Raw genomic sequence first — 25,918 nt, 5'->3', positions numbered from 1 at the left:
AGATAAGTTATAAAATTAACAAAGAACTCCAATGTTTCCCAAACACCAGCAACAGTAGGGAAGTATAAGGGGTTTACAAAGCCATGCATGAGGCTTTCTTTTGGAATAGCCAGTTGTGCAGTAGAAGCACTGCACAATATAACATACTAGGCAGACTGGGACCCTTGAAAGAGGCCCAGGAAATACTGCACCTTCTTATATCACACTGGGCTTCATCCCAGTATACCAAATTCTTCCAGTTCCAAATCTTAATTTAACTGACGATATTTGCAAACCCAAGGAGAAATTACACAAAAATCTGCAAAAAGCTATTCTACCTTTGGTATCTTACCTTCTTCCACAGACAAAATCAGAGGTGAGGCTGCTCATGAAAGCTAGATGTCACTAAGCAGATGACAACTGTGGGAAGTCAGTAATGGCACCATGACTCCCATTCTCATGACCAATTTCTGATCAGCCTCACTGATTTCCACAGCACTTCTTTCATCACGGTATGTTTTGAATAGGCAGAAATTTAGGACCCAGGGTGATTTTACATAAAATTACTTTTTCATATTCTAGGCCTGAATAACAATAGAAAACATAATAATTTGTAATGTTGCATGACTTTTTTTGTGCAGAAGAGGGACTGGCAGGGCAGAGGAAATACAACTTAGGCTACTCAGTCTGTACGGATAGATTCTGACCACTTCACAAAGGTTCCACTGTGCTGGGGAGTTTGAATTGCTATCTGTTTCTTGGTGGATAGTTATTTTCTCCCAAGCAGTCTGAAGGAAAATATCTTGGCTTACAAAACCTGGTCTGTTAATGTCCAGTCATCTGTACTGAAAACCAGGGATAAAAGACCCTGTTCTTGGCATGGTAGCATTGTGTCACAACCACAAGTGTATTTTATCACCTGAGACTTCAGGTCTCTAGTATTCAATATGTTCACTAGCAAATGCACAAAATCTCAATTATAATGTGGAAATTCAAGTCTAAAACTAAAAGTCATACAAGTTGTGAAAATTTGTACAATGTTTTGAGTATAGGCTTTGGTTTTCAAAATCTTAAATTTGCATGTTGTCTTTTTTTAAAAAAAAAAAATCACTCTAGAAAAGAAAGGGAAAGGGCAGGAAGAAACAGAAGTCTATGCTTAGTATTTCACTGACATGTACAGTAGGCCAGTTTACAGAGAGACAAAAGGCTGGTGAAATGCAGGAGCATTGCAAGCCCACCATAACATGTGACAGTATTTGACCAAAACTACAGTGCTGTAGAAACACTTTAACTGAATACCTACCACTGTGTAAATGAATGTAAACATAAACAGATGCTGTGTTTCACATCCTGTATTGCATTAATAGCAATTAGATCTTGCATGTGAAGTGAAAAAGAAAGGAAGGAAAGTAATGTACGTCTGCCTAATAACTGTGTGTCTGCCTCTGAGGCATACAGTGAACTACTTAAATAAACAATCGTGCACTCTCCTTGAACAATATGTAATCTGCATGCACAGCAATGCAAATATAGTCTAACCATTATAATTCATGATTGTTAGTAGACAGTCACTAGTCCTGTGAAAATAAACTGTTATGGATGGCTGCTTCTGCAACATCTAGTGGAACTGCTTGACCAGGAAGCTGGTAGAACGCAGGAGAACGCTGGGCAGTTTTGTCATTCAAGGCTTTATCAACACTGCTATTGTTGTTACCCTCTGCAGCTGATGTGACTAACACTAAGCTAATAATCTGTTTGTCAAATATCTTTACACATCTTCCCAGCTGTCAATCAGCTCCCTCCCATGTTCAGCAGGTGGTATCTGCAGTTCTGTTGGAACAATTCGCTTGAATGTGGTTCCAAAATTGGTATATGGCAACGTATGATACATACAGCCCCACCAATACTATCATTTATTGGAAAAGCTTCCACTGGTAGCAAAACATTTCAAGGCATTTGATTTGCTTTTGATGTCATTTGTTGCACAGACACTTAGAGCATACGTTAAAAAAGCTAACATTATTGGGATATTGGCTTAGGGTAACTCTTGCATGGACAATATAATTTGCCAAAAAGGACACTTGGTTGCTGTCTGAATGGTGAAGGGAGTCTCCGTAGTAAGGAGACTTGCCCCATCTTGCAGGGGCATCTCAGTTGGATGGGGTGAGACTCCCTAAAACACAGTACTGTCCAATTTTTATCATCCAGCTAGCCTGTGGTCCTACATGACCACTGCATAATCCATCACTATAGACTACCTTAACCTACATACAAAACATTTCCTAACTATCTTAAGTATGTGCAAAAGACTGCCCTACATAACCATTTCTATACATGTAGGAACTGTTTCTATTGATTGTCTTACCCTTGTACAATTGATTAATTTTGCAGCAGGAACTGTCTGGGAATCTCTGGGACAACCAGATTCTCCACCCAGGATGTTAATCATCACATTTAAGCATATAAATTGGTCTTGGCACAGCAGGGACTGCCTGGGAAATCTCAAGAACTGTCTGAAATTCCCACTGGGATAGCTCCTGTAACAATCTGTCAAATACTTCTTGTGCAGATGGCCAGCAGTGCAGTCAATCACCCAGTTTCAACTTGGTCTGCTGTCTCAAACCAGCCCTTTATCTCATCTATGCAGATGACTAGCCCGGGAGTTCCTGGACCACTCTGGAAATTAGTAACTTAAGGGCATTGGGAGTACACACAAGCACAGCCCTGAGACCCACCTATATTGCAATTATAATTAAAGAATCAAACTTTATTTTTCTGCTTAAGTCTCACAGCCCTTGCCCATCTATCTGACCAAATGATGTCAATGTCTGACCTAGTGAACTGCCTTCACAGTTCAGATGGAAGTGGCTAAGGACTGACTCATCTCATGCTTAAGTAAATGCCTAAAGTTAGATGATATTTATGCCATGCATTATTCCAGCTTGGTTTTGTTCTCTGGATCACACCACTGATTTTGACTGAGTGTGCATATCAACATTTCTGATATGAAATCACCTAAGGCAGCACTGGTAGTGAGATTTGTGGTCTATTGTTTCTGGGAACAGTAAAAGCTGGGATATTGTCCATATATGCAGTGAAGTCTGGAGCTTTTCGCATTTCATTTTCAGGTCAAATGCTCATCTATTTCAAAAACCTGTTCATCATCCCTACCTTCAAGTTCACAGATCAATTGCAGCACATTTGTGGGCTGAACTATTTAAAGGACATGGCTTTGCTGCTCTACCAGTGATGAAGAGACTACGTTTACCTGGGCCATCAAGATTCACACACAGCAGAGCAGTCAACTGCTCATCCTACCTTCTGCTTCCCTCAGTTCACCTGATGTTGTCAGCAGTCTGTCAGGCAACATCTGGGAAAACAAACTCGCCTCATCTGTATTCCACACATCACACATACAGTACTGCTTTATCAGCTGCTCCTTCTGCGCTGGGGCAATGCAGATCACATGTGTTTAATGCCTATACTTCCTTGTTTGTCAACTGACATGAGTTTCCGCGTTGAAAAATGAAATGTAGAAGCTAAATGCTTGTGTTGCGCATCTTCAATAGTTAGCTCTGGAGTTTCTTCATGTAAGACTGGACTGAAAAAACCACAATATCCTGCAGCCTGGTATTTACAAGCCACAGCTGTAATAGGTCTTTTAGATCAATGTTTCACAGGCATGTTTTTTCTATTATTTAATGTTCAAAGAAGACAATTTTCAGTTTCCAGTTATTTTTTGGGATGCATTGCTGTAATAGGTACATCTGCTGCATTAGGACAAAAGCTGAATAGCACGGCTAATGTGATCATATGAAGTGAATCTACATTGCCAAGTAACTTTTCAATTTGTAGTCACAGTCATATGTGACCACATAAATTTGGAAGAGTTATGTGTGGGCCATACTGAGTAGAACAAGAATGAAGTCTGCAGCTACGGAATGGCTCAATTACTGGCACCATTATCAGCTGCCCACTCTTCAAGGATGCTTATTGCTGATTACTAACCACATGTAGCAAGTTTCATTAACGGGAGAGAGTTGCACTGGCAGTACAGTTCACAATCTGAACAGCTTCTAAGTTGAGGGAGAGCTTTTAAGCACTGTGTGGCAAGGCAATGAGGAGACAGACCAACTTATGTTGGGGGAAGTTACAAGCATCTTAGCAGAACTGGCTCTAACAATCATCAAACTAGCTGTTTAAAAAAAATACATCCACCACACTCCCCTCTCAACTGTGTCTGACCCTTTTCATGGAAATGCTGTTATCTTGGCTCAGCTCCACAGCTAAATCTCCTCCTCTTCTGCCCTATCCCCTACCATGTGCCTCAAGCAAAGACAGACCTCTCCCTGGCCATCCTTTCCTGTGCTCCATCCCTCTTCCAACCAGGCTGGTGTTCGTTTGGCAGCACCCACCTCTAGAGAGAATGAACATAGGCTCTCTGTGGTGCAGGATGAACATGAACAGCTGTGTCACCTTCCAAAAGGAAAAATAAGTCTCTAAACTTTAAAATGAACATCTGACATGCTTAATTTACAGCAGCAGACAAATTAGATATGTTGGTTTGTTGGCCATAGAAATTCTTGAGATAATCAGTAGTACCTGGTCTTCCCTTTCTTGCATTGAAGTGCTCAGTTCTCCTCTAAAACCTGAGAGAAAACAACACCTACTTCGGAGCCTTATTTTCTACACCTTCCTTTAGCACACTGGTTGCTCTAACTCTAAGCTAAACAGCATGTATTTTAAGAACTGCAGAACATGTTAAGAAACGTTGCCAAATATTTTAGTCTCCAAATTCTGCCTTTTGAAAAATTAATACTCTAGCGGAAAGTGTTGTCTGAATTTTAAATAGCTACTTGAAAACAAAAATGCAGCCACACTATTTATGGAGGATCTATATACTATCTATGGAGGATTTTTCCTTCCACTGTTTGAGCAGGAACAGAAACAGAAACAGGAGCAGGAAAGGAGCAGGAGCAGGACTTTTCCCAGGACTTAAGGGCTTAAGCTAACATGCCAGCTCCTGTTGCATTAGAAGAGGCTGGAAGCTCATACTTATTCAACGGGAAAAAAACAAAACATGAAATGAAATGTTCTCTGTAAGAGCTAAAATGCATTCCAAAACAATGCAACATTGGTGAATGAAAGCTAAGCAGAAAATTCTCATGCTATTGTTCAGTCTAAGCCCTTTTAAATGTCAGCAATTGTTATTGATTACAGGTTTAAAGAAGAACTCTGGAAGGTCATTAAAACTGAAACAGTATACACTGTAATGCTAGATATGACTTTACAGAAAGGTAGACTTTCTAGTAAATATTCCAGCATCAGCTGTATAATTTCCTTACACTGGACAGCATAATATAGCCCCCAAGAGTACAGGTGAAATACATGAACCCAAAACAATCATTAAATCCTCTCTAGAGGCTATGTAGGAAACAAATGAGATGAGCTCCTACAGCTGTCCGTAAACAGCTCCTCTGTCGTCTTTGCTAAAACTTGCAGAATGATCTGGAGATGAGCCAACATTATACCTGGCTTTTTAAAACTCCATTTATATTTACAACTCTTTGCAGTCCTTTGGCAGTGTCTGTCACATTCACCTCTGCTGAGTATTACTTTATTCTGTGTTTTTTGGCTACTGAAATCAGGGAAATTGCTCGATATGCCATATGATGAGCTCTGAGCAAGAGCGGCAGACCTGGAAAGATATATTTAAGCATCAGTACCTGCATCCAGTAAGAAAGTGGTCCCCAACCTAAAGCCTATGGATTACATGCAAGACAGGCGAGTGTTGCTTTAGGTAACCATCCATATAAAAAATAAAGTCGAATGAAGAGGGAGAGACAAAACAAGACTTTGCTCTGTAGCCTTTTATCTGCACAGTGTTTTGCCTATAAATCAGCACGTTGGGGATCACTGAAGTAAGCTCTCTTGGTTATTATTTACTTAACTAGATTGGACCATACCCAAATGACCAAGAGAAAACACTAAGAGGTCTGTCTTGCCCAGCTGAGAGGCTAATTAAGCACTGTAAAACCCTACAATTTGCAGAAAACCACATGTAATATACACACATACAAGATTTACAAGAATAAACCTCCTCCTTGCTATGAGGCTATAAAGAACAGAAGGGAGATCTCTAGCTAATTAGGTTAATATCAGCTTATGGCTTCATGTAGAAGGACCAATAAAACAATAAAAAGAGCCTGAAACAAAATATTTTTCTGAAGGATCATTTTTTCCCTTTTCTATCTCTTTCTACAACTTTTTTTTTACTCAAGATTCTACAACATGGTGTGCTTTAAATTTACCCCTTAATTAGCACAGCAATTTTCTAAATTTGGCTTTTTCCTTCTTTCAAGGTGCTGCTCAGAACAGTCTGATAAGTCATACAAATTATTGTCACCGACTCCAAATGCTAAGATCTGAGTACCTCATTCTACCTCCATAGATAAAAGACATGCAGCTCAAACTCAATGCTGTGCCACTATGAATCTAGATTAAACTTTCTAACTATTAAAATACAATTGCTTTATGCTTTGAGTACGTGATTTTTTTTTTCTCCCCTTTCCCCCTGAACTCTCCTTTCTTCATATTCATTCCATCTGAAAGGGCATCCAGATAAAAAAGGTAGCTATTTTAAAATGTAGTATTGATACCTCATCAAAGTGTGTGTACGTAACGGTGTTACACACCTGTGCTTAAGGAATGCAAGGAAGTTGAGTGTTTCCAGTAACAGACTTGGGATATTGAACAAGATACGTAAGATTCCACCATTGCTACTAGAAAGAAGTATCCTTAGCAAAACATAACGTGATCAGATGCCATTCAACCGTGGCAACCAGAATCCTCTTGATAGCAGGTAAAAGTCTAAGTTGCTAAACAACATACTTCATTAGTGGAGAAACTGCACTGATTTTAACCATTTAGTATCTTCTAGTTAAGTGTAACTCGGGTTACAATCATGTGGGTTAGAATTAGTTTTAGCCAGGGAAAATATTTTAGTCAGCAGTTCTCCAATGAAGTCACCAATCTAGAGAGATGAATAAAAAAGGGATATGAAACCAGAATTGTGTGAGTAACATCTGTGTTTGTTGGTCTTTACCTTGAGCTCATCTGCATCATAGAAGTCTATGCGCACGGCAGGGACCATCCATGTCTGGAACAGAGTCGCCAGGATCTGTTTGGCAATTGCATCTGCAATGAGGTGGAAGTGGAGTGGGTTTCGCCTGATATGAGAAGCGAGAGAAATGCATTAGTTCAGAGGTTTCTAATTCCTATTGTAAAAGGACAACATCAGCATTTACAAAACTTTATCTATGTCTAAGGTCTCAAGGTAAAGCATACAGTATGTTCAGTGGAGTCCTGCTCTGTGGCCAAAATGCTGAGGCACTTACAATTTGAATAAACATGCCAATATAGAAATACTGGATTAGTTTCTGGGTGGTTGTAAATAAACATAGTTCCTTTGACTTCAGTGGATCTCCTGATAACAGTTAAAGATCTGGTCCCTTCTACCAGCTCCTTAAAAGAAGGCCAAGTTAATCCCCCTTTGGCAACTTGAGCTGTGAAAGCGATTGCTTTCAGTTTCTAGGTCAACCTGGTAATTTATCTTTGTAGTAAGAACAGTTGTCTGTGGAGGAGTGGAGGTGGAAGGGAAGGTTAAAAATAATCATCTGAATGTGGTGAAATTCCATGACCACTGAGTTTACATGCATCTTGGGGCATCAGTTGCCCTATGGGAACCCAAATTAGATGTTTCAGGTGAGTGCCTTCTAGCTACTGCCATAGTGAATAGAACAGAGATTGTAAATCACCCTACATCCTTGTTCCTAAGAGGGATGGAAGGTTGAAGAAAAGCAGGAAACAAATAAATATTTTATTTCAAAACACCAGATTTGGGTTCATCTCTGTAGTTAGAAGTAGGACTTGGGCTAAGTGAAAAGCTTCAAAACAATATGAGTGAAGCCAGTAGCAGCAAGAGTGGCAAGGTTTGACAAAGTATATGGATTTTTCTACAGTAATGTGAACTTGGACATTACAAATACCATGTTCAAATCCTTTAACCTTGTTTCTCTCTTTGAGGGACAGTAAGCAACAAAGTCTGATCTTTACTCAACTTCTGTGGCAGAAGTATGAAAACATGCCAGTGGAAGTTAGTCACGATTTGTAGTCTTCCATGTTTATCCCTAGCTTAGCAACTTTCCCTGTCAGCAGAGAAAGACAGAGTTTGCAAAAGCCACTAAGAAGACAGATGGTTCATTTAGACTTTAGCATTGGCTCAACCTTTCTTTGATCCCTAGGGTAGAATAGTGGAGTCTCATTTCTGTGAAATTTATAAAGGTAAATGGGTGCACTTGTTAACTGATATTTTTAATCTAAAAAGAGGAGCATTTAGTTTCAGGTGCTGGTTAAAGTGGAAGATGACTGATGTTACTACATTCTGCTGTGTGAACAAGAAGTGAGGAAATCTATGTTAGTTCAGGCCAAAGTACTTCCATTACACTTTTAGGCTCAACCCAAAAGATGAAGGTTCTTTCTTTCTCCATTTCCTACAATAATGAACAATATGTGCCTTTCTCTTTAATGCTGCTACTCTTGCTTTGACGAGTAACACTGTTTCTCACTGAAAAAGTCCGCAAGAAAATGTAAAAATACATATAATGGTTCATAGCATCATAACACACCTCTCAGCAGAAATGGAAGATTGTTGTGAGAAGCAATGTATGGCTGGATTTTGCAGTGTTAGAAGTACTGCACCTAAGATCCAATCCAATACCCAGGGATGTCAGTGAAGCTGTTGTATTGGCTTCAAGGGCACTGTGGATCAAATTAGGTCCTTACAGAAAAAGCAGAAAAGGGTTGGTTAGAAGCCTTATAGATGAAATAATCATGATGGTGGAATAAACCCACACCTGATCTGCATTTAACAATGTCCAAAACACTAAGTCACAACATGCTTTCCAAAAAGACAAAGGTCTTTCAATCTCCAGCTTGCCCTGCAGTGAGGAGGGGAGAGGGAAAGGCGTAGGCTGCCAGCTGCTGAGTGTCCCACTAGCAAGCTAAAGGGATCACAGCAATTATATCTGCTTCACCAGCCCAGCAGGAGAGAAGAAGAGGACATCCTGGTTCATGCAGATTCCGCAGTAACCAGGCACTTTGCCAAGAAAAAATCAGGAAATAGCAGTGATCAGGAAATACATTTCATTAGCAGAGAAAAGGCCCAGAGAAACAAAGTACACCACCAGTGGCTTTGGGTACAGGCAAAGCAGTATCGCGAGACAAATAGGTGTTGAATGTCAACATACACATTCCACATAGTTCCCTCTGCTTAGTAGGGGCTGAGTCTGGTATCTCGTAGGACTATTTCCCAGCTGGTGTTCTTTAGTAATTTTTTTTCCTTTTTTTCATGGTCATTTATCTATGTATTGCAAAGTAGAGTAAGAAGAATAAAAAATCAGTTAAAACCAGGAAAGCTACATCTTCTTTCAAACCATCATTTAGTTAAATGGAATTGATATAAAATATTTGAAGATGAAACACACTAGTTGAAAAGAAAAAATCTGATACAAAGACACTCAGATGTTCAGTAGCAGTTTATACTCATCTGAATGACCCAGAGTGTATGAAACTTAAATGGGAACAAGTGGGTGACATTTTCTTTAGTTCAGCTCCTACTGGGAAAAAGAAAAAAGGAGTAGTCATACTCCTACACAGAAATCTCTTTCAAGTTGTTAGCCTCATGGTAAAGATTCAGCTGGAAGGAAAGTATGTGTCAGAGGCAAAGCAGAAGATTATCACTTACAAAAATATATTCCCAAAACAGAATAGTGACCCGCTGAGATCTACAACTAAATGTGCATCAGCCACAGAAAATATTACTCAAGACGAGATTTTAATTATGTGAAATGTGAGGTTTAGCATGGTGCTAGAAGCCAACAGAGCACAGACTCAAACCTGGAAGACCTTCTGAAGGTAGCAGTACTAGCATACGCACAGATGACGTCTTTTAACCTCTTCTGGTATCTGCAATATGCAAAGCCTAAAAGACACGGATTGCTTCGAAGTGTTTATGAAACAAGTTCAGAAGCTTAAATATCAACCAGCAATCCACTGTAAAAGATACAGAAGAGCTTCTGTAAGATGAGAAATCTTTCTGAAGAGATATGAGAAAGGGGATGTCATCATTATTTGCCAACATGATTGAATCACTGGCTGTAAGAATTAGGGTCACAATCAGGATATTGTGAAGGATTACAGTGAAAGCTACATTTCATTAGACTCAGATGTTTTGCTGTACTATTTGGTGTCAGTGAAAGCTATTTCATTCTTTAGACTGATCTTCCAGGACAAAGACGTTTTCGGGTACGAGGTTTATAAAAACTGAAATCAAACTGTAGTGCTCCTACGATAAGTTAAGGGATAGCCATGTAGAGAATATCCTTCACTTGCATTCAGCAGCTACAGTTTACAAAGTTTGGGGAAGGCAAGGGGAGATACCCAAGTCTTCACTTGGGTAACAAGGAAGGACGGCATAGTCTTTGAAGAAGTTTAACTAGCAGCTGAAGACACTGAAGTTTACTAGTGGAAGTTGAGTGGCATGAAACTGGAAAAATATGATGCTCTGGTTAAAGAAAAAACCCAGCTTATTTCCGTTGTGAAGGTAGATCAAGTTATGAAAAGGATTTCAAAGCTGTGGTTTCTTACAATAGCAGGGTAGGTAATGAGATGACCCAACAGGTTCTTTCCAATTCCCTGAGCCTCAGGACTTCAGTGCAAAGTATCTTTCTTGGGTTGAAGGGAACCTGGAATCAAGTCTCAGAGAAAGTGATGACCAGCACAAACCTCTCTCACTCTAAATGCGAAGTGGACTTCCTTTGACTTCAACTTCTCTAAACAACTCAAAGCACAGCTATGTGTTGTGTTTATTTTTAACATATATGTTATGCCATATAACTCATTTTCCTCTGGACACGTCAAGAGAGCGAAAAAACCACACACGGTAGAAGCTGGTTATACCTCGTACTGCCAGAAAGCACTAGAAAGTATATGCAACTCTGGAATAATATAGGTCAATATATGACAATTTTTATAAACTTCCCTTACAAAAATTAATACATTTTGGAAAATTCTGGGTATTCATGTGAATTCATATGTTTGGAAGTAAATGTTTCTAGTGACCTGGGTTTCAGAACAGAAAAGCCCTTGAACTCTGACCCCAGGTCTTCCAGATTCCTCACTACAGAAGCAGGTATTGAAATTGCCAGAGAATTTCACCCAAGGTCCAGAAATACTCAATCTCATTTACCTCAAAGATTTCGAACATCTGAATTTTTACCAACTACAACTTTTTCACAGTTTCTGCTACATGGAAAATGCTGACGTGCTAATGTCTAAGGTGGAAGAATGACATTTCAAATATGAGTATTTCCCATCAAGTGGAAACTCAAGGTTTTAACCACTCTATTTAGAAAACCGCAAATCTTTGTATATTAAATTATTTCCACTATCTTAAGATCAGAACACTATCTGACAAAGTAAACCATACGTAAAGAGCACATATTTATTTCCTAAATTGCTTTCCTCAAAAGTGAATGGAAGGAGATTCTGGCGAAGATTTTCAAGCATGGATGCTTAAATATAGACTCTTAGGCCCAAATATAGGAGCTTAAATGAATGCTCTCATTTTCAGAATTGCTGAGGTCCTATAAAGTTAGTAAAATGAAAAGAAGTCAGTAATTTTAAAAGTCGGGCTATGAATTTAGGAGCCTATTCCGAGGTATCCGTTCCTATATTATTTGTTTTTTATCATGATGCCTTATTTCACATTTCAAACCTCCTTATTCTTCATCAGAGTTTTGATCTGCTTGCTCAAGCATTGTGGCCCATTCTTTTCGAATAGCCACCTGCCACAGAGTTAAATACAAAAATCTACAATTGAAAAAGGGAGTAGTGAACCAAGACTCACTCTTCCCTTCTGTATTATTCCATAGCTCAATTGTTAGCAATTCAAAAAAGCAGCTGCTTGGTTGCACAGTTCTCTCTCTGCAACAGAGGAATTTTATTTTCTAAGAATATAAAAAGGTCAGTAGCCCAGGGGGTTTATTCCAAAACCTATACTTTATTAAGGGAAGCACAACAAGGTAATACCTTTTATATCTGTAACAAATGGTTACAAGAACTTCAAACAGAAATTGTAACAGGCAGCTTGGGAATTTATTTTTTTTTCCTAATGCCCATATGACGATCCCTCTCTCATACAGGGAGAATTTTAATGTGAAAATCATTACAGATTTTTCAGAACCCTTCACATTCTGTATTGACTAAAATGCTCCCCAAACTATTGGAGAGATCTTAAAGATGCACTAGCTGCCTCATTCAGGGATCTTCTTGGTTTGTGTTAACTTATAGAAGCACTTTGGAAATAATAAGAGATTTCATGGGCGGATTTTTTTTTAAACATTGCTTTCTGCATTACGCCCCCATTGTTAGGACTGCTAGAAAATACAAATAGAAGTGTGTGTTACTGATGCACTTATATGGATCCGAGAAACCAGTTCATGCTTCCTGTTTTTGCCAGAAGAATCTCCCACAAACTAGACTGACATGTTAGAAAAGTTGGAAACAATGACAGAGGTTTTAAATTCTCAAATTAACTCCATTAAGGCAAAGTGGTCTCCATGGAATACAGCCATTAGATTACATAGCTTTAATTACCAGCCAGTGCTGACTTGTGACTCTTACTTGGAATTACATGTCGTCCTTTTATTTAATTTAGATTTTCATTTGCTTTGCCTTTATTCCACTTGTTCTAGAGAAAAAAAAAAGTTTATTATTCATACAGCAATCTATAACACAGTTTCATAGCCTAATCTTACTTAGACATATGCTTAACTTTAAGGTTAGAAGCAGCCTTCTTAAAGCACAAAGGCTACTTTGTATTAGAAAGCATTTGTCTAGTTCACTGGTTTTGTTTACACTACAAAACCCCACCACCATTACTATGCCACTATTGCTGTAGGATAGATGGAGCATACAGCTAAAGAAGTAATCATGACGACTTCTCCAAAGAAGAAAGACTAACATAGGGAAAAAAAGGAAAAAAAAAAAAAAAAAGAAAAAAAAAGCAGCAGTACTAGCTGGCACAAAGGAGAAGTTAATTTTTCACAGATTCTCAGGTTGACCTAACTGCCAGCGACATGTTATAATTGTGTAATTTGGGCCTTTCTTTATTCCCAAATGAAACACGGTATTTAGCAAGTCTTTGGAAAAGATAAGAGTACATTAAAAATCATTTTAGCTCTTACTCAAGTTAAGACTTACCTAAGCAGAGACAGAAATGATCTTTGCCATATGAAACTATAGCTCGTGGGCTGTTTCCATGGCAATCTACGCTTCACAATTTTCAGAAATGGAGTGAAACATTGAAAATGACCAATGTAACTTGGACCAGTAGTTGCAAAAGTTTCAAGGAGAGTTATTAACCACAGGACACCAGTTTTGAAAAGAACTGCAGATGCTTTTGCATACTACTACTATGCACTGTTTCCAAAAGCACTTGCATTTCATTTTGCCTATTTGAACCCAATATCTTTATTTTTAGTGTTTAGTCTTTTGCTTTGGAAAACCAAAAGTTAAGTTGCACTTAGGACACAGTGATATGAGCTTGGCTCAGAGAGAATTTTTTTTTACCCCCTGCAACAGATTTATAAATCTGTCATAATTAGGAACTAGATGCCCAAGAGAGGAAAGCAGGAAAGTTGCAGACTAGGACTAAGTACTCATTCTAGAAGCCTCCCTCTGTGCAGCTCTGCCAATGCATATTTATCAGACTCTGCAAACCCTGCACTACCCCAGCTCTGCTGAGTCTCCTCCTGAGAACAGACTGTCAGTCATGTCAAACTGGGTGTTAAAAACTGCTGGGATTTTGTGGCTTGAGCATATGTTTTCTAAAGACAAAACTGGAATCAAGCTCCTTTTCCACTGGGAATGAAACACACTTCTGAACTATGATGTTCTTATAAAGAATCAACCACACCATCCCTTTCCCCTCCTCTTCTCATTCTCTGGAACCTGAAGACAGATACAGTTTCTCAAACGGTTTGAACAAGGAGCTTGCCTAAGTCTCACGACATACATGGTATGACTAGAATCAGAAACTTGCTTTTTTAGACCTGTGGAGAGCTGAAATGTTCCATATGCAGGATTTGCTGTACATTCATGCAAGAGAGAAGAGACAGCACACTCCATCTATAGAAACTTCTGTAGTTTTTATTCTTAATGACCCAGCTCCCCTGCTGCTTCATGTCTCTCTATCTAGCACTCTAGCTCAAAGTTGAGGGTATAACAAATATGTTCATGCATGGAGGGAGGATGATTAGACTGACATGGCCTCCTTTTCTCAGAACTTTTCTGTTAGAGAAGTAGGGATTCCCTACAGAAGTAGGAAATTTAGGTACCTCTTTTTGTATCAAAATGCACAGCTAAAACATGCTTTAATTACTAACCTAGATGGAAATGCTAATAAAAGCACGTGACATCTCCACGAATTCCAGATTCACTGAAATCAGTGCTTTTACAACAAAAACCAAGTGAAGTACAGCAGGAACAGGCGAGGGTATTAAGTGTGGTTGCTTTGAGGGGCCAGTTGTTTAACCAGCAGATTGTATTCAGGATGTTGCAGGGCAGGATTGAGGTGTAATGCTACAGCTGCCCAAGGAGAACCCACACTGTGCCTGGCTACATAATAACGGCTGTGATTTCTACACAAGCATCTTTCAATTATACAATACACTCTCCTACACTCTTGTTACTGGCAAATTCTGCACCTGCTGTATGAAGTTTGGTTGAACACTGATCATCAGAAACTTCAAAAAAGGAAAAAAATTCTCTTTGACGATATGTTTGGAGGCATGTTAATTCTGTTCTTGCTCAATATGAGATTGAATGTGGTGATCCTACAAATGGAGGACCAGTAGCCTAACTTTAGAGATTAATATAGAACAAGCAAACTTCTTCACTGGAAACATACGGTCCTTTCAAATGCCTGTTTTGCTTGGCTTATTGGACAATGCCAGCTAGGATGCATTCCCTGATGTACATTTAGGGGTTAGAAGAAGAGACATCTCTATGTCTGTTTTCAGTGATGATCCTCAAATCAGATGGTGAACTTGCTACTGACATCATCCACTCCAATCACCTCCAACACTCCTAATTCATTCCTCCTAATGCAGTACCATGACCTGTCTCCATCCTTCATTCCTGCAACTAAATAGATCCTAGCAACTAAAAGAAGCCTTCTTTCCAATTATAATTTTTAAGTACATGCTAGTCTCCAAGATAACATTGTTTGCACATGGCAACCAATGCAAGGAATCTTGGCTCTAAATCAATTTTCAGCTGAGGTTGTTGTTTGTTTGTTGTTTATTCTCCAGCTTTCTTCACTGTTGCCACTCCAAAGACAATGATGCAGAGAGGAGGGTTTCTGAGGTACGGCCCTCTCCACATGTAGCCATAGCATCAACAGATGCTTAAGAAGCCTGTGGTTTCTCGAAGCTAAGGAAAAAATGTCTGTAAGAAGCTCTGTCTCTTCTTTGAGAACATCTTCCCTTTCTAGTGAAGAATTTAATGCTTAGTGAGAAAAGCTAGTTCTAGGCAGGAATGGACTTAGATTTGTCTTTAAGTACGTTTTGAGCAAACAAGCGAGATGATAGGTTATCTCGAATGTAACTAACTGTACTAAAGTTTCATTAGCTATATTGGATTTTATCTTGATCACCTCTGCTGAGCCAGATAAATCCTTTGAGATGAGCAGTACTGCTAACCAAACAGCTAATATGGTCTTGACAAGGGCAGAATCCACCAGACTTAGAAATATCAATGTTAATTCCCTTTGTTTTGATTTCGTGCTTTTAATTAGATATATTTCCAAATTACATAATTCTGCCTTTATAATGGCAGAATTGTTTACAACTTTGCTAATTGCTCAGATCAGTGGCTTATGTAAAACAGGGACACCTCCTTTAACACAAAAAGAGACTGTTTAAACCTTTGAGCTGTGCGATTCCTATTATTTACAGAACATTTGGAAACATACAGATTAGAGTCTCCTCAAAATGGATGCAAGTACTAGGAGGAAAAAAACGCAAGACACTAACCACTAGGATAACTCATGTCACCATAAAATGTGTATTTATAAGAGATCTCTTAAAAACAACAATCAAAATAGACAAAACTCCCCACATCCTTGCAATACAAAGCCAGTTTACCACGGAATAATTCAGAAGTCTAATGGAAATAGATATAGTTTTAAAATTTAACAGGATTTTAACATTCAGAAAAAATCTGCACAGAGCATGATACAGGTTTTCAGTGTTGTTTTGCTTTTATTATGTCTATTCTAGCATTGTTTTTCTGTTCCTAGCCCTCATCTAACATGAAGATGCTACTTCTGGAAAGACTCGTAAAGGCTATGTGTTTGTAGTGAAAGTTGCTCTTATGTTTTTGGAGAATGTCCCTCTCTCCATCTGCACTCTAGCCAACCTCTTAAGCAGTCTTTACTGAGTCTTTTTCCATATTATACAAGGCGAGCCTTTGCATTCTTTTACAAAGCCTACCAAAAATAGGCAAAAGTTTAAATGGTGTTCTGAAACCACCATAAGGGAGTGATTACTAAGACTGTTCCAGCAGAGGACTGGAGGCAAATGTAAGGAATAAGGTGGAGGACTGGAATGCCCCACTCCAGCTTGCTATAAGAAGACACTAGCACATGACATGAATGAGAGTCATCCTCCCTGCTAAATAATTATCACTTATTATAAAGCAGTGTATTGAAACTATCTCCTTAGTAAACGCTTTATATTCTGTGCATGTTTTATTAGTCTATTTGTCCTGTCAAACAGGCTGATCACTTCCCTATTTCAATCCACTTCCTGTAACACTGTTGGATAACATCTCTGAGAGACATTACTAAACTGAACAAGTGATATAGACGTATGCCCACACACAGTTTAATACCATTTCTCTTTTTCTAGAGGTGCTTTTTATTGAGGGAATTGGTTATTTTCTCTTCAATGTACATTTATGCCTCTCAATTTTGGGATCTAACTGTGCTCCGTGTGCTAAAACCAGGTTGTAAAGCCTTCTGAGGGGCTGCAAGCAGCTCTTCCAAAGCCAGAATAAATAATCTGACTTTAATGAAATAAGATTTGACTGTAGTAACAGGTTTACTTTCGAAAAATAAATGTCTAAATGGGAAGCTGGGATAGTCAAGCAACCAGTGTGTATTTATGTGTATGCTTTCAAATTACCATCTACGCTTGCGCCATAATCTGATACCAGAAATAGGCTAAATGAATACAACGCTGTTATTACTATTATTATTTTACAATGTTCAGGAATGTACAGATGCTTTACAGTACAGATAGAGACTGTCCCTGTTGCAACAATGCAACAGGGGTAGCAGGTGGATCTCTGATCCCTCTGATTCACTGTAGAAATCTTTACACAGGTGAATCTGTTTGTGGAAGCATAAATTTCATGCTTCCTTCCTTCCTTCCTTCCTTCCTCCCACAGAAAAAGCAACCATGGCAGGGAATCTGGCTTTCTTTTGAAGTAAGAGAATAAATGTAAAAAGAGTTTACTTAGCCATAATCAGATATACAATATACAAGAAAAGAAAGCGACCTTTACCTGTGAAATAAGACAGACTTGACAAGTGTGACAGCATCTCGACTGGCATTGTACCCTGCACAAACAATGGCAACGTGGATGGTCTGTGGGAGAAAAAGAACAAAAAGAACAAAAATTAAAGGCCTGTTCCTGTGTTCCATCGTTCATTGAGGAGAGCACATACATGACAGTGCTATTATTTAGTGCAGCGATTGTTAAAGATTTGAGTGGGCATTTTGCAGCTGTTTGCAGCCCAGTTGAGGCAGTTTGTTAAAAACTACTTAATTGAGTTATAACACCATCATCATTCCAAAGTCATTACTACCCCTCAATTACATCGGATGTCTGAACAGAATTGCATTTATTAGCTAAAAGCATATGTGTGCGCGTATGTACACACAAACACTCCCGTTTAGCAGCACACAAAATTCTGAGTATGCAAACACGCAGACACTTTAACCTTCTGAACTGAAGCTTAAAATTATGTCTGATAATTAGAAGCAGATACGTTCTTAGAAATTTTGCATTATTTCCATCTTAATGACAGCTACGAAGGAGATGGTAAGCAAGCTCTGATGGATGACCATGAGTGGGAATATTGGTTTGCCAGGGGCTGGGTGCATCCCAATGATAAGACAGGACACAAGCTGTGAAGGCAGGCAGTCACTTCCCTGCCTCTCACTACCAGTATGGGCTGTACTGGGCAGTGTTAAATACAAACCCCACGCACACATTCTCCCCACTCCAGCACCGTGGTAAATCATCACTTATTCTGTGCCGCCTTGTCTCCCTTTTAATATGAGGCAGAGGTTTACTCATCTCTTCAAGACGAAAGGGAAAATTGAAACAGCGCTACTAGTCATTATTATTACGGTAGTAAGTAATAATTTGGAAAATGCTGCTAAGTTACTCTGGTTTTAAAATTAGCCATTGCTATTCCCTGGGGACAAAAGAAAATTAATCTTAGCAAGTTTTGACTCCAGCGACTGTATTTTTCTGTTTCTTAGTGGTCACAGAAATGAAGGAGAGTTCACCACGCTGGCAGCACAAAGCTGCGATTGGGGACACAGCTGTGAAACTGCAGGGAAGCCTCATTTGGCTTCCATTTGAAGCTTGGTTAGCTGGTTTCTCACACACATAGCTCTCATTTTCCACTGAACGCCCACTACGCAGAGAACAAATGAGGAATTCTGGCTCCTCACACAGTCATAGATTCCCAAAGTCTGGCTTGTAACAGAAGCAGATTTACACAAGAGGTGGCATGTGCTGGGCATGTCTAAAGAGTCCACAGCCCCATCCATTAACATCGCCTGGTACAGGGCACGATTTGGATCATATAATTGCAAGTGGCTGTGCCATTGTGCAACCCTCACATGAACATCACAGCTGCCTCCAGCCCTAGTGTGCCTCACAAGCTGAGGCACATTAAAGATCTGAGGTTTTAAGAGGACTTGAATTAATAAGGCAACTGTCTGTCCAGAGAGGTGTGAGAAAGAAAAGATACTGCCATATGTTTTGGCAACAGCTCTGTGAGGTATTCAGCACTTTAAACTTATGTTAAAGTGCATGGGAGTTGAGCATGCTCAGTACTTTGCAAAAATTGATTGTGTTTCTCTCTTGTGGTAACAATAGGGGAGAACCGAGGCTGCTTATTATGGACTTTTATTGCAGCAGGGGTTTGTGCTATACTTATGGGCATGGGTTCCTGTGGGTGCACAGATTCCTGACACTGCATGCAACGCCTCCTCTCTGGCTGCCACCTGGTCTTTCTCAGGCTTTTGGAAGACCCAAGATCCTTCCCTTCAATATAAATTAAAATCAAATTAATTGAGAATAGTTTCATGCCTCCTTTAAACACTTCACCTGAAGACACTGGAACAGACACAAACATGTTATGGGTTTTGACAGAATAGCACTGCCATATCACTGTCAACATCACGTCATACTACCTCTATTTGCCAGAAAAGCTCTCCTCACAGCCTCTCTCCACCTTAGTACTCTCCTCAATCTCAGAGTTCATTCTGTCAAGGACTTGCCCACATCTGTTCTCCTTTTCCTAAATAAGTTTGTTTCAAAATTAAAGGCATGCTTTCCTCCCTGTTTTCTAGCAGGTACTGTTGCCTTGCACGCTGTTTCAGCCAGGGCACAGTGAGAAGACAGCACTTGCTGCTCTTCCGAATGTCCTTCGCCAGTTCCGAGACACAGGCATCCATATACCTTCTGCTCAGCCTCTCTGTGGTGTTTGATACTAGTATCACTTCTACTCCTGCCTGCGATCAGCTATAGGAGACAGCAATAATCCTCAAAGAGAATAGAAACCTAGTACTTTTTTTCTATGTTTTTTTGCCCACAGCATGCTGCAAGAGTCAGTCTGTTCCCCTCCTTTTCTTGATTCACTTTCCTCTCCCCCATTGTTCAACTGTTAAACAAAGTCAGTGGGAAAACAGGTAAGTCACCATGAGGTCATCAACCTGAACTGTCTGCAGATGTTTGCATCCTAACGAAAAAAGTTTTATTTCCAGTTTTCTCCACGCTTGTTCCAAATGCATGTTTGGATAGAGAGCAGCTGGCTGTAGCCAAATCCTGGCAAGACAGGGCAATAGTGGCTGGAAGAAGGAAGCACTTCAAAGAACGTGCATCCCCATGAGTATACTACTGTAAGCATCAGCTCCCAGATTATGAAACTGGTCAGCAGCATCACAGCTCTCTCAAACTCCTCATTTCCATCTGCAGATGGCTAGAAGATTGCATCTGCATCCCACCAGAACTGGCCACTGTGATTCACACAACCTTCGAACTCAATGACTCCAGCTAACACTGAGGAGTAAAGCCTGCTCCAACTTCCACAACATGCGGCAGCCTGTCTGCTTGGTTCAATATGTGCCTCCAAACATCTCACACTAAGGCTCTGCATGCTACACTTGCTCCTCACTGTTTACAGTCCATAATAGTTCTAGTTGTCAAACTCTAGCCTGGATATTCAGAAGTCACTGCAGGACTAAACTGAGCTCCTTGAAAGTGTCCATCCTCCTACAATTCTCTTTTTAAATGGAACAATAGACATGTTCATCACTAGTAGATGTTCCAAGAAGTCTGGACAGGCCATTCACTGGAGCTGCTTTTAGACAATGGAACTCATTGATTAAATGATGATACGTCTTGCTTTTCAGTCTCAGTGCATTCTTCCTCTGTTTATACATACTGATATGAATAGATATCAAAACACTGTGGAAGTCACACTATTCTTCTTACAGGTTGGGGATCAGGGACACGAAGAAAACTATTTTTGATTTTAAATAGTTTAGGGAGCACTCAGGCCCAGGTACTTCAAGGCATTTAAGGAAGTTAAGCTTCTTTAGGAAAGGGAGTTTAAATCATACCAAGATACATGCTAACATAGTTTAGAAACCATTACTTTAGCCACTACAGACCAGGAAAAGCTGTTTCTGAAAGCAGTATTTCATGTAAGTCCATTCTGGGGTAATATTAATGGGAAGCAAATATCCAAAACCACATGAAGAACTTAGATCCCGTGCTGATGAGGAGTATAAGGTGCCTAGATAAACAGATGTTATATTTTTTTTCTTCCTCAGGCTACTTTTTGGAATGGTGAAGTAATGAGCTTAACAAACTCTAATTAGTTCTTATAGCTAAAAACAATATTTGGTAAAGCATTTCACACTTCAATAATTTTCCAGTAGTACTAACCAGGCTTTCCATTGCAGTTACTTAATCCTTCATAAACAATTGTTGAATATGATTAAGATATATTAAAAGTTAGAAATTAAATGTTAGAAAAATGTAAATAAATATGCTACAAATGGTTCCCTGAGGCAGGTAACAACTGCTTTTCCTGTGTTACAGTGCTTAAGTTGGTGGGGACCTGTTATTTGTGGCTCGGGAGTACTACATCCTCAACCCTAGTGACCAACACTGTTGAGAATAGTAACAATACAAATATGCCTGTAAAAATGCTTCAAATGTTAAGTATTCTGCTAACCTACTAGATGCTATACTGTTAATTAACCATTTTCTAATTTATAATATCTTTTAAAATATTTATACATGCACACTTAATTCAAACTAAATGCCCAGTTTATGGAGGCACAAGCTGGAAAGAATCTGGGATAACATCATAAGAAAGAGTCATATAATTCTATTATCTTCCACTGGCATTATGGTCTCCTTCTGAAGCCTGTTATTTGTGCCTATGGCTGTGTAAGGACTACTCTTACTTATATTTCCAAGGTCTGTGTTACAATTGTCTCCTACTGGGAAGGCATGACAGGGACCTGCTCCCTCCAGGGAGAAGGCCCTTGGCTGGAACTCTGATTTTTTTCTTGCAATATAATGCTGGTCCATTTTATAATATCAGAAGAGATCTCCTGCGATGCAGCAGAGTAGGAAGCAGTGGCCGGAATGCAACAAACCCACTACTATTCAATATAGATCACAATTATTATCACACAGATTATGCTTTATTAGAGATTTAATGCTCATTCATTGTAACTTCATTTTCAAATGTTTTAATCATCACTAAAGACAATCCCAAATTAGATTCTGCAATGTTATCTTCAGTAAATCTCATAAGAACTGACCCAGTGAAATAATCAACCTATTCCTAGCTCTCATTGTTTCTCCCAAAGCCCCAGTCTTCTTCTGAGGACCCTTGTCTTTTTATACCCTAGTCGTTGACTCTTGCTGTGATACATTCCAGATTCAGAGGCTAAAAAAGATTTAGTTTACACCTCTGAAATACTGAAAACAGAGGGTGAATGGAGTCAAGATACCACTCACACAACACAGAACCAGAACCTACAGTAACAGGATAAATGATGAGACCCCTGGCAAATCTGATAAAAACGAAGTTTAATTTTAACTTCCATTGCTGTTACTGAATTACTGAGTGAATTCCTTAAGAAAAAAGAAGAAAAAGCTATTTCGTTATCAAAATAGCGCGCGGTGAGATAGGGGGATGGCAAATAAAGTGAGGTTTTGTATTTTATATTACCGTTGCCTCCAGCACAATGCTAAACCCCACTGAGCAAGTAAATTTATTGGCAAAACATGTTATAAACTGAAAGGCCACTTAAACTATTCCTCCTTTAAGCTGCTATTTTTGTGTCCCAAATTGGTTGGCATATTGAACGACCAAGAACTGAGATTCAGCTCATCACTCCTTGGCATGATGATAAGGGAGAAGTGAGGTTTGTTTATTGATGGCCTGAACCTTCCCTTATTAAAAGAAATACCAAAATGCTCACAAGGAGGAAAATCATACGCTCATTATCAGGAGGAGGGAATATGAAAAACAGGTTCCTCCTTTTCCCTCTCCTTAAAATAACGTTGGTTCCTTTTTTCCATAGTGATGGACAAAGATGCCCAACTGGAAAGCAGTAATTCATGCTGAAACAATATTTGATATTTGCCCATTAAATAGACTTTATCTAAAGAGATAATTAGGACTTCTTTTTCTCTCCCACTTATTTTCTTTCAACTTTTATCTTCGCAGTGGCAGAAAGCAAGATAAAAGGTGATATGGTATTACCCTCTTTGTAGAAATAAATGGAAGAAGTTAGTTTTTGTATCTTCACCAGCTGGGATTGGCACAAGGCCTTTAAGCAAGACTTTCTGTTTTGGGTCTATCCGTATTCGGAACTGTCATCATTCAGATGTCTGACAACTAAATAGCTGGATGACATCCACAAAGCTACTGGCATAAAATGGGGAAAACCAAACCAAAACAACCTCCCAAAACCCTCTTAGAAACAGATCTCCTGTTCCCCGCAGCTAACCACTCTTCTTGTGCACAGCTCACGCAAAGCAGGTGGTTCCACAGTAGCACCCAGATACACTCCTGAAAGTGACTCAAATGCACACACTGGCTCAATAAGACACAATTTAATTAATGGTAAACCCTGTCCTGTTCTAGTACAGATGCACAAAGGAATAAGGTTTTTCAAAGCACTGTAGTGCTTTTATTTAATTTAGAAACCCACGGGGTCAGTTTGCCACAGGTCTTTATCAGCATAGCTGTACTGAAGTCAGCTTGGAACAAGGCTTTGATTTTTACACCGGATTTGGGGACACAAGAATGAAAAAGACAAAAAACTCCAATCAAATAATAAGTCAGAAGATATTCAGATGATTAAATGCTTTAAAGTTAAAAAAAAAAAAATTATCGAAAAAGTTGCACCCAGTAATCCTTTAAGAGCCTGGTTTCTGAGCAGAAAGTTTCAGGGGGAAGGAGATAGGGATCTGCAATGTCCTTTAAGGATCAAATCTATCCAGTTTTGTTTCTGGCAGGTTCCTTTTATTTATTTACCTCACATTTTTCCACTGCTGGTTGCTGCCCGCACTCGGAGCTGTTCCCCGCCACAATGCCAGCCCGCAGGCTCTCGCTGTCGCCCGTCCCCTCTTCCATGGAGTAGGTTTTGGAGTGATTGCCACGGTGGTGCGCGGGGCTGCGACTCTGTGCCAGGCTGAGCTGCTTGCGAAGCACGCGGTTCTCTTCCTCCACCTCCCGCATGCGGACTTCCAAGCTCTCCCGCTCCCGCTGGCTCGACGCCGTGTACCGAGGACTGTGGGGCTGGGATTCAAGCGGAGACAGCGACACTGGCTTCCCATCTGCCAGAGGAGGAAACAAAGCACTTCTGTCAGAATACACTTTAAGTCACGTTTCCCTTTAAAGTCAGCATTGTGAGGCAGGGATGCGTTTCAAATACAGCCACTTTTTACGCAGACTTGGCACTCTGAGGCAATGCTTAGGTGCATGGTAACTTGGACAAACGCTGAAGTTCTATGAGCTACAGGTCCTACCAATTTTAAAAACACACTAAAAGATAAGCACGTGTTTCTTTTGTTCCAAATAGGGCTGCCTGCCAGTTTCCAGTCTGGGAAGACAGTCAAGAACAGAAGGATTTAATTCAAAGACAATTAATTTATAGTTAAATATATTTTAGAAATGTATGCAAGACAAAATAATTTTCCTATTCCCCATTTCCTCCACAGTCAAGCTACAGCATTTTGGTTACCATTTTGTGCCAAACAGTAGCCCCAGCTGATTCACATGTGAGGAGCAGATGGTTTTTATTCAGCAACACAATATTATGTGCTTACTGAGAAATAAGAGGTTCAGAAGGACAAGAAATATTCAATACACATGTGGGTCAATTTCTGTAACGTATTTTGACTGAAAAAGACAACAAGGGAATTTTGAAAAAAAGTAAAATGGTTCAATTCAACATCTTTAACTGAAAAGTTATATTCCAGAAATATGAAAGACCTAATTTTCACATTTTCGAAAGTATCTTCTTTGTTCAAAACAGGATTAAAAATAAGCTAGATATAAAGCACAAAAAAGATAAATTAACCAGAAACCAAGGTCCATAACCAAAGACAACAATTGCAACACATTCTACCACCACTTCCCAATATATTATTGCTACCAAATTTTAAGGAAGCAAATCAGGATGCAGCTGATGTGTTTTCAAAGGAGGCATGTTTTCACATAACTTTAATAAAGCTATATATATATATATATATGCAGAGTACAAATGCTTGAAAGTTGGTAAAAACCCTCAGACCAAACAACTGTTCAAAAATGTTCAATTGACTTCAAATTGAAACGAAGCAAAAGACAGTGAGAGTTATCCACAGGGTCATAATTAGCAAGACATTCCTTTATAGTGAAGATACGTGAGAATCTTTTACTAAGGTATTTCTCTGAAATAAGTTTCTACCTGCATGTATTAAAAAAATGCTATTTAATAATTTTTCCAATGCAGAGAGTCCCTTCGGCTTTATCAAACAAACACCACCTTGAATGGTTTAGAAAATGGAAATAATGCAGCTACTGTTTAGCAGTTCTTCTTAACAAGTACATTTCTCACCCTCTGACTCAAAACTATCTCCCTGCTATAAAGACCTGCTCATTGCTTGTTCCCTTCCATTGTCTCATATTTACATGAATGGTGAGCAGTCCTCTAAACTCAGTTCATGAAAAAATGGCTACCGAAATCAAAACCTCAATTCTAATTTCCATTGTTAAGCTATACAGGTGTACACACTTCCTGTTATCTATATAAAGAGCTATCCTGGGTTTAATACACCATGTGCATAGAGAATATCTTGCATTTGTTTGCAGACTTTCTCCTGCAAAAAATTACTAATTTATTATTTTTATCATTAGCAAAGCTATGGATAAATCTGAGCTTGGAAAACATCTCAAGACAGATTCTGAAGTTTGGCCACTAACATTTTGGAACTT

At 39.3% G+C, this 25,918-nt stretch overlaps 1 protein-coding gene across 2 annotated transcripts in view; it reads right to left on the bottom strand.

Moving 5' to 3' along the window:
* The window catches only part of LARGE1 (LARGE xylosyl- and glucuronyltransferase 1), a 286,954-nt gene that overhangs the window by 122,909 nt on the left and 138,127 nt on the right, over positions 1 to 25,918 (bottom strand). For both annotated transcript variants that reach the window (XR_012835612.1, XM_075753793.1), the window contains exons 4-6: positions 23,975 to 24,276; positions 17,671 to 17,753; positions 7,085 to 7,208 (exon numbers count right to left, since the gene is read on the bottom strand). Coding sequence is in view for 1 of the 2 variants with exons in the window: in XM_075753793.1 (XP_075609908.1) it covers positions 7,085 to 7,208; positions 17,671 to 17,753; positions 23,975 to 24,276 (509 nt within the window). In the remaining variant the exon portion in view is untranslated. The remainder of the gene's footprint in view (positions 1 to 7,084; positions 7,209 to 17,670; positions 17,754 to 23,974; positions 24,277 to 25,918) is intronic.

The sequence above is a fragment of the Balearica regulorum genome, chromosome 1 (assembly GCF_011004875.1).
Source record: "Balearica regulorum gibbericeps isolate bBalReg1 chromosome 1, bBalReg1.pri, whole genome shotgun sequence".
In the NCBI taxonomy this organism is placed as follows: domain Eukaryota; kingdom Metazoa; phylum Chordata; class Aves; order Gruiformes; family Gruidae; genus Balearica; species Balearica regulorum.
Note: the sequence above shows the minus strand (reverse complement) of the source record. Positions and strands in the feature narration are given on the sequence as shown.